At 39.2% G+C, this 9,377-nt stretch overlaps 1 protein-coding gene across 1 annotated transcript; it reads right to left on the bottom strand.

Annotated features, from left to right (window-relative positions):
- Window positions 1-3,364: 3,364 nt before the first annotated feature.
- Window positions 3,365-9,377, bottom strand: LOC107721591 (desmin-like). Its single transcript, XM_016529686.1, has 9 exons — window positions 8,747-9,377; window positions 6,999-7,059; window positions 6,780-6,875; window positions 5,850-6,011; window positions 5,614-5,739; window positions 5,082-5,302; window positions 4,959-5,002; window positions 4,369-4,469; window positions 3,365-3,745 (listed from the first exon to the last, which is right to left on the bottom strand). Exons 1-9 carry the CDS (start codon window positions 9,301-9,303, stop codon window positions 3,704-3,706), a joined length of 1,410 nt encoding a protein of 469 aa, XP_016385172.1. The 5' UTR covers window positions 9,304-9,377; the 3' UTR covers window positions 3,365-3,703.

Below are 9,377 nucleotides of genomic sequence, written 5' to 3'. Positions count from 1 at the left end.
GAAGGAAAAAGCTAGAGATGTGATTTTAGCTGTGGTTTCCTTTTAATTATCAGTTTTTCAAAATACAGAAATACTCACTGGTCCTTTATTTGATTCACATCTTATGAGCTGTTGCATAGTTTTAATTAGTAAATTACTTCAGCAAAATTTGAATATACCCTTGCTTTTCTGCAATGGTCACAGTCATCTTTTAGAAGGTAAATGAGTCTAGTTTATGTCCACTGAGTCTCCGACAGAGGGGCTGAGCTGGTAAAGCTTCTCTTTCATTTATGTGTACATGCTCAGAATACATGCTTTCTGTGGTGGTCTAGATTCTCTTGATTAAGAAGACACTATCAGCTAGATTTAGCATGATTATATGCTCCCAATTACAGCCTGTTTTGTACTCTCTTATATTAATAGCCACAATCTGTGTGAGACATTTCTTGTCATTTCATTTAGAGGGAGAACCCCATCTGAAATCCAACACTAAAGGTACAAAGCTATCGCTGGGGCTATACCCTTTGTACCTTAGCATACCCTTACATCTTTATTTACCCTTATATGGTACCTTTAATAAATATTAGTACTTTAAAGTACTTTACCTAAAAGGGCTTTTCACACTTGAAATAATTAACCCTGACCTGGGTCAGGATTTTGGTTTCTTTAAACCAGTGTTTCCCGAGGTTGTCAGGTGTGCCGTGGAAAATTATCATAACTTCCTATCTCTATTATATATCATCCTTATGACCAATAATTGCTGTTTGAATAAGAAGTACAGCGTTTTCTCTACTCAAGAAACTATAATGGCTAATGGTGTGTGTGTGTGTGTGTGCCTGTTTTTCTATTCTGGTGGGGACTTAAACCTGAATACACACAGACTCATGGGGACTCGTGTCACGGTGGGGACCTAAATTGAGGTCCTCACAGGTAAACAGGCTAATAAATAACACAGAATTAAGTTTTTTGAAAATCTAAAAATGCAGAAAGTTTCCTGTGAGGGGTAGGTTTAGGTGTAGGGTTGGTGTAGGGCAATAGAAAATACTGTCTGTACAGTAGAAAAACCATTACGCCTATGGAGAGTCCCCACAAGGATAGCAAACCAGACGTGTGTGTGTGTGTGTTTGAAGAGAAGAATTAGCGTTTGCCGTCTAGGTCAAATTCCCTTTAAGCGCAGTGAAAGTCCACATACCGATAATTTTGTACTTTTTGTGTGTATGTGTATTTTTTAAATCTGGTGATAAGAAAAGACTGCATGCTGGTTCATGTCTGTAGCTTTGGGGTGCTTTGTGCCAAATTATATCAGTTTAATTAGATTAAAATTAATTTGTTTGGATTCAAATTTTTAATTAATTAAATTGGATTCGTTTTTATCAGTTGTCTCCATAGAAATGTATCAAACTAAAAGTAACACTGCAGGAAAGTGTCAATCAATTCAAGGATTTAAAAAAGGTTTTGATTTCTCCAGCTTGCAGCAGCATTACCCTCTTTTCATTTTTATTTTCAAACCTACGTATATGTACTGACACAGAAACAGACATGCAAGCCTGAAACACAACATAGCCCTGGAGGCTTTCTAAAGGTCAGAGTTAACGCTAATAAAAGAGTCTCATTAAAGTTATGATGATGCCTTCATAAGCTGTCAGTATAAAGTGAGGCAACTGTAAGGTGACCGAGTGAAGGTTATAGTGGTGTGTGAGTCTGCACATATGTGACTGCCTTCGCCTCGGGAACAAAGAGCTGGATGCTGAATTAGGACAGAAGGTGGTATTTTACTGTGAAATCTCTTAGCATCATTTACTCAACCTGTCAGTTGATTCGCTGTTGTCTTTTCTTTGGATCTCTAGCAGGCGCATATTGAGTTCAAACACCTAGTTAATTATTTTATTGTTTTAATGTTGCAGAAAAGGCTATTTAATATTTAATATACTCTGGATTGACAAAAGGTCAGTCTGCGTTAATCTTTTTCATGGGCAACAACAGTTCACCTTCATGTTTAATATCTTTTTTTATACCCAAGATTTTAAGGAAGTGTTGTCTACACAGCAATTGATTTAAATTGAAAAATAATTATTATTTTACTATATATTATGCATGAGATGAATCCAAAATCACAGAAGCCTTCAATTTTATAGGATGAAAATACAGTGGAGTGTATTGTCTTTTTGTAGTAAAATAACTAATTGATTTTTTTTTTTTACTATATAGTAGTATGAAATTCATACAATATTACAGAAGCCTTCAATTTTATAGGAGGAAAATACAGTGCTTTTTTTTTTTTTATTACAACTACAGTCATGGCCAAAAATATCGGGACCCTTGGTAAATATGATCAAAGAAGGCTGTGAAAATTAATCTGCATTGTTAATCCTTTTTATCTTTTATTTAAAAAATTCACAAATATCTAACCTTTCATTGGATAATAAGAATTTAAAATGGGGGGAAATATCATTATGAAATAAATGTTTTTCTCAAATACACGTTGGACACAATTATTGGCACCCCTAGAAATTCTTATGAGTAAAATATCTCTGAAGTATATTCCCATTCATATTTACAATTTTGAGCATACCAGGGTGATTATGAACATGAAATTATCCAGCCATGGCTTCCTGTTTCACAGAAATATAAATAGGAGGGAAAACAAAGCCCAAATTCCCTTAATCATCCATCACAATGAGAAAAACCAAAGAATATATTTCTGATGTGCAGCAAAAGATAACTGAGCTTCACAAATTAGTGAAGTGGCTTTAAGAAAAGAGCTAGAGCAGTGAAAATTCCCATTTCCACCATCAGGGCAATAATTAAGAATTTCCAATCAACTTAAAACGTTACAAAACTGCCTGGAAGAGGAATTGTGTCTATATCGTCCCAATGCACGGTGAGGAGGAGAGTTTGAGTGGCTAAAGACTCTCCAAGGACCACAGCTGGAGAATTGCAGAAAATAGTTGAGTCTCGAGGTCAGAAAACCTTTAAAAAAATTGTCAAACAGCACCTACGTGTTGTTTGGGAGGGTTTCAAGAAAAATTCTCCTAGCTCATCCAAAAACAAACTCCAGCGTATTCAGTTATCAGACATGACTGGAACTTCAAATGGGACTGGCTTCTATGGTCAGATGAAACTAAAAAATGAGCTTTTTAGCAGCAAACACTCAAGATGGGTTTGGTGCACACAGGGATAAAAGTATCCCATGTGTACAATGAAATATACTGCTGTATTTTTTGATTTTTGTGAATTTTTTAAATAAAAGATCAAAAGGATTAACAATGCAGATTAATTTTCACAGCCTTCTTTGATCATATTTACCAAGGGTGCCGATATTTTTGGCCATGACTGTATGTATGAGATTAATCCAAATGTACAAAAGCCTTAAATTTTATAGGAGGAAAGCACAGTGCCGTTTATTGTTGTCTTTTTATAGCAGTGGAACACAGTTTATCAGATATGACCCTACCACACATGCACACACGTACATTCATATCAACAAAAACTCTTGAGATCAACTGGCCAATTTCAGGACTTTCCAGACAGTATGCATATTATGCCATTTCGCTCGTTCTCTCTCTCGTTCTTCAGCTCACTTTCCGTTTGTCTTTGTGCGTCATCCACGCATGTGGTAATGGGTCATGGCAATACTGGGTGTGTGCATAAAAAGCCTAAGGCCATCGGTGAAAATGTAAGTTAGGGAAAGGGATTCAGTGAAATTCAATCTGTTTCATAGGCTTTACATGATGTCCTGCTGGTGCTGTGTGGACTCGCTGACGACCTGAAGCGAGAGAAAAAAAGGGGAATGATTAGAGCCACGGTGTCTGAATAGGATACAGATGATTCACATGCACAGATGGTTGCATATACATGTTGGGAAAACACAAAAGTGCTTTAAAGTGAATGGTTGATACTCAGTAATAAGGAACAGAGACAGAGGCATTTCTGTAAGTTAAAACAGCTCATTTCCTGCTGGAAATCAATACTGGGCTAGTGCAAGGACACATTCTTTGATAAATGAAATTCTCCATATGTGCTGTGCAGAAACACTCTTGTGTGATATTCAACAGATAATAACAGTGATACACATGAGAATTGGAGGATTCTGTAGTGCAACCCAGTGCTGGTTAATAGGGAACAGGACTTTTTTGGGGGAAAGTGTTTGAAAAACACTGTAAACACAGATGAAACAAATGAGCCATGACTGAACTTACACACTGAGGACTGAGGACTTTCATGCCCTCACTTGTCCTAATCTAGAGTAAAATACAGAATTATTTTGATAATGATTATGTACACGCATATGTGCGTTTATGTGTATAATACGTTTATGAGGTTAGGCAACCTGTGAAATCCATAAATGACAATAATTGTATCAAGCAATTGTTTGTGTGTGTTTGTTACCTCGCCATCCCGGGTCTCAATGGTCTTGATCAGAACTGTTTTCTTAGAGTGGACTTCAGATGTGCGCTGTTGTTGCTGGTGGTGCTGCTCTGGGCTGGTCTCTATGGCAACAGTTCACAACCACGGCATCATTAAACTCACCCTCGCATAGTTAATACATAAATACTGCATTATTGATGTCACCTTTAGTTTAGGTATTCAAACACAAAACAGACGGTGAGGTAAGTATTTAAAAACAATGGCTTTGCCCCCCCTTGTGGATGAAGAAAACAGAAGTTTTGGTCAAAGATTTCTAATCATTAAAGGGACAGTTTATCCAAAAATCAAAAAATTCTGTCATCATTTACTCACCCTCATGTTCTTTCAACCTTGTAAGACTTCCTTTCTCCTGAGGAACACTAAAATTTTATTTTATATTTTGGAAAGATTTAGTGAATTGGGTCCAAAGGTATTTTGAAATCCCTATGACTTGCATTGTAAGTCGCAAAAGAAATAACACCTGTGTCATGTATGTTCAGAATGACAGAATTTTGGGGGGTGAACTGTCCCTTTAAGTAGTGTGAAAGTAGTTTTTCTTGTGAAGAACTCACCTCTGAAACTCAAGGTAGAAAACGACTGCACAGGAAGGGAGATCCTGAAAAACATGATAAATAATAATATAAAATAAAGCTTTGTTATATCAGTTAAGGGAGCAGTAAGCTTCTATCTCTTACCTGCTCTCCTCTCCTTCCAGAAGCTTCCTGTAGGTGGCGATCTCCACATCAAGTGCCATCTTAACATTCAGCAGGTCCTGGTACTCACGGAGATGGCGAGCCATTTCATCCTTCATTTTTGCGATCTCAGCCTCAAGACTGGCAATGGTGTCCTGATAAGTACCGGCCTCACGGCCATTCCTCTCCTCCATCTCCCTCATTTGCCTCATCAAAGACTCATTCTGCAGACGGAATGACAAAAAGATGGAGAAAGTGAGAGAAAGAAAAGACAAGAAGTAGGGTGAAACTGATGTACAGATGGAAGAGAAAAAGCAGAGTTGAGATGATCTGAGTGGAATATTAATAGACAACTAGCGCTGCATTGGGCCATTACTGGCTTTTTGCTGAATCACAATTACTCATTGAGCACCTGGGGAAACATATTAAAGACTTCATAATTGGTAATAAGATGGATTCATGTGTGCTGAGCCTCAGCTAATATTTGTTTTGGCTGGGAAATGATAACCCACGCACAGAATCTTTAAGGACTTACGGTGCCCTTGAGAGAGTCAATCTCGCAAGTGTAGGACTGGAGCTGGTGACGGAACTCCATGGTCTCCTGCTTGGCTTGTCTGAGGGCATCATTATTCTTGTTTACTGCCTGGTTCAGATCTGACACCTGAGGGTGGAACAAAATTGCTTAGCTCAAACACCCGTCTACTTTCAGTCTAGATATACATAGATATCAATATAGCCTTTGTGTGTCTATCCAAAATCTCTGATACAGACCTTAGACTTGTACCATTCCTCAGCCTCTGAGATATTCTTGGCAGCGATACCCTCATACTGCATGCGGATGTCCCTGAGGGCGGCAGTCAGGTCTGGTTTGGACATGTCCATTTGGATCTGCACCTGACTCTCCTGCATCTGGTTTTGCAGCTCACGGATCTCCTAAAGGAAAAGGTAAAACACAGGGACATGGCTTCAGAGCGCGCTTATGTATTGTCATTTTACTTGACAAGTTGAGGCTTGATTGGTGTATGAAGCCAGTATGTGTCATTCTGAGAGTGAAGTGGGAATCGAATGTGACTTTGTTCTATGGAATCCAGCATGTTGAAGTGTATAAAACATATACTCTTAAAAATAAAGCTTCTTTATTGGCATTGATGGTTCCATGAAGAGCCTTTAACATCCACGGAAACTTTCCATTGCACAGAAGGTTCTTTATTGTGGAAAAACGTTCTTCAGATTATTAAAATGGTTCTTCTATGGCTGTGAAACCCCCCTTTGGAAGCTTTATTTTTAAGAGTGTAGCTGTAATTATTTTTTTATTTCTGATGTTGTAATTGTCCTTGTAAGGCCTTTTTCTTTTTCCACCGCCCTTCTCACAGCTGCGTCTCAGAGAATCTGTCTCTGTTTAATTATAGGGATGCATCTGTTCCACCTGTTCCACAGCTTTACACTGCCCCCTCACTGTCAGTGCACAGCTGACATGCACACAGACACGTGATCATTTTATCCTTACATGTCAAATTAAAAAGCAGAGAAGCATTTAAAGAACTTGACTTCAGAGCCTCATGAGTAAAAGGTCAGTGTATGTGTTGTATGCTGGGTACGAGAGTGGGGGAGGTTGCAGACAGAGACAGTGAAAGAGATGAACAGTTAGTCACGTATAGTTTTGGGAAATGTTGAGGAATGTAACTTTAGATGTATACAAACCTCCTCATGGATCTTCTTGAGGAATGCAATCTCTTCATGAAGGCCTTCAATACGTCTTTCCAGGTCCAGCCTGGCCAGAGTGGCAGCGTCTACATCCTACATAAAGCACAAGAACAACAGGAAGCTTAGATTTGGGTCTTGCCAATAACGCTTTATGTTTGACTGACAACAAAATTGACAACATTTTGCTAAAAACTAAAGGTGACGTAAAGAACATACAGCTCTAAAAGCAGAGAGGTTGTTCTCAGCTTCCTCTTTCTGGTGGATCTCCTCTTGTAGTCTGTGGAAGAAAGAGATATTAGAGTCTTCACAAAATTTCTCTAACTAGTCTGTTAAGTCTTTACAGTTTAAGCAAGATGGTCTTTAATGTATATTGTAGTTTGTTATACAAGAATTCCTACATGGCCAGAAATAGAGGTGTCCTGAGTGTCCTCTGTCTTTGAGATATGCTGAGAGAGACTTGTGAAGTTGTCATTCCTTCATGCACAGAGATCAAGATGGAACATTATATTCTCACATACTGTTTGGAGTCACACAAGGCTTAGGTTGAATGTAAATGTCCCTGAGTCTTTTGAAAGAGGCATGCTGTTAATGTGGCACATATCTGGTTTCATGAATGCAATTGTTGGCAGTCAGATGGCATCTGATATTTTCATCAGAGAGATGAAAGGAGTTGTGCCATAAATCATACCATACAGATTTTTTAGGCCCTATGGGCTCTAAAAAGAAATGGACAGCTAAAATACTGATAATAAAGTCTTTTTAGTTGTTTTTTCATACAATGCTGGGTTGCAATAACTTATAGCTATAGCTGCATGTCATATAATGACTTCTATATAATCTCTATATTTCATTTCAAAGCAGCCCACCATCAGGTTCACTTTGAACAATGTCTGTGAATAGCAATTGCTGTTGGACGGCTTTAAACAGTTATCATTAATTAGTGCTGATAACGTGGAGTGGTTACTGTGGGTCCCTTGAGTGCAATGCACTCAGACAAACACACACACACACACACACACACACACACACACACTATGAGGGAGATAAGGGTTATTTTTAGGGTCACGCATTCTCTGCAGTGCTGGGGGGTATACTTAAGAGGCTAATAATAGCAGGTTAATCTGGGCAGTGTGTAATGTGACTCTGGGTCCTTTTGCAAATAGGAATATCACTCTTATACTCTTTCCAACATCATACACAGACATGAGTTACACCAGTGGTTGCTGTTTGCGGTTACCGTATCTGACATAAGCATTCTTGCATTCCAGTTGTCTTTATGTCTGAGGTGGTCCTGACCTCTGTCTTTCCTGTGTGGTCTCCATTTCATGTCTAGTGCTTGTGTTTTAGAAATCTGATCATGATGTCATTGTTGGAGAACCTGAATGCATACCAATCATATTGTTCTAGAATGTTTTGGGGAGAAGTTTAACAGTTAGGAATAGTAGGTAGATGTCTAATAATACTGTATCCTTTTCCAAGTTCCCAATTCAATGACGTACATGAGTCACATGCTCCATCATGACTTCCAGTACACTGTGCCTTCTTCCTGGACCCACATACACACTTAAAAATAAAGGTATTAAAAGGGGATTTTTGGTTCCCAAAGAACCTTTCAGTGAACAGTTCTTACTAGAATATTTTTACTTAGTGTGAAGAACATAATCTAAAGAATGTTTAAGTACCTTTTGTGGAATGGAAAGGTTCCATGGATGTTAAAGGTTCTTCATGGAACCATATATGCCAATAAAAAGCCTTTATTTTTAAGAGTATACTATATCATAAAAGTCACTATGGCAATATCCTGTTATTTAGAACTTCAGTGAAGATGAGCACAAAGCTGTCAATCTACATTTAGTAGAAAATTAACCTGAATGAATCGAAAATTAGCCTGTAAATTAACCTGAATGAATCGAAAGGTCAAAAAGCTCAAATGCATAGCCCTAAATATTTCTTGAAGGTCTCACCTCTGTTTTAGTTTCTGCAGGTCATCAACCAGGTTGTCCCTCTCTATCTCAATGCGGGACCTCTGATTGGTCAGTGCATCCACCTGTCTGCGCAGCTCTCTCATCTCCTCCTCATACATCTCTGCGATGCGCGTGGGCTCGCGGCCCCGCAGACGTTCAATCTCCACGGACAATGCTTGGTTCTGCTGCTCTAGGAAGCGCACCTTCTCGATGTAGCTGGCGAAACGGTCGTTGAGATGTTGCAGCTCTGCCTTCTCATTAGTGCGTGTATTGAGGAAATCCTGGTTCATGGCGTCGGCCAGATTGAAGTCCAGCTTCTCTCCAAGGCCGGCATAGGAACGGACCATTGTTCCACCACCAAATGAAGAGCTGGATGCACGGTGGCTGGAAAAAATGGGAGAAGAGGCGGTCTTGGTCATCTCATAAACTTTGGAGGACACACGAGAGGATCCAGAGGAACCTCCACGGCCAGAGAATATGGAGGAGCCCAGGCCGGAGCCGAAGGTACGGCGGTAAGAGGAAGCCGTCTCGGCTGAAGCTGAATATGCCCTGCTCATGACTGGGTTTGTACGGTGTGCAAATGCCGGTTCGCTTAAGGCTGTGTGGTAGAATGAGGGTCAAGCAGCAAAGC

The sequence above is a fragment of the Sinocyclocheilus rhinocerous genome, unplaced genomic scaffold, assembly GCF_001515625.1.
Source record: "Sinocyclocheilus rhinocerous isolate Xijiao unplaced genomic scaffold, SAMN03320098_v1.1 scaffold30, whole genome shotgun sequence".
NCBI classification, from domain to species: Eukaryota; Metazoa; Chordata; class Actinopteri; order Cypriniformes; family Cyprinidae; genus Sinocyclocheilus; species Sinocyclocheilus rhinocerous.
The sequence above is the reverse complement of the archived record's forward strand: the minus strand, read 5'-3'. Positions and strand labels throughout refer to the sequence as shown.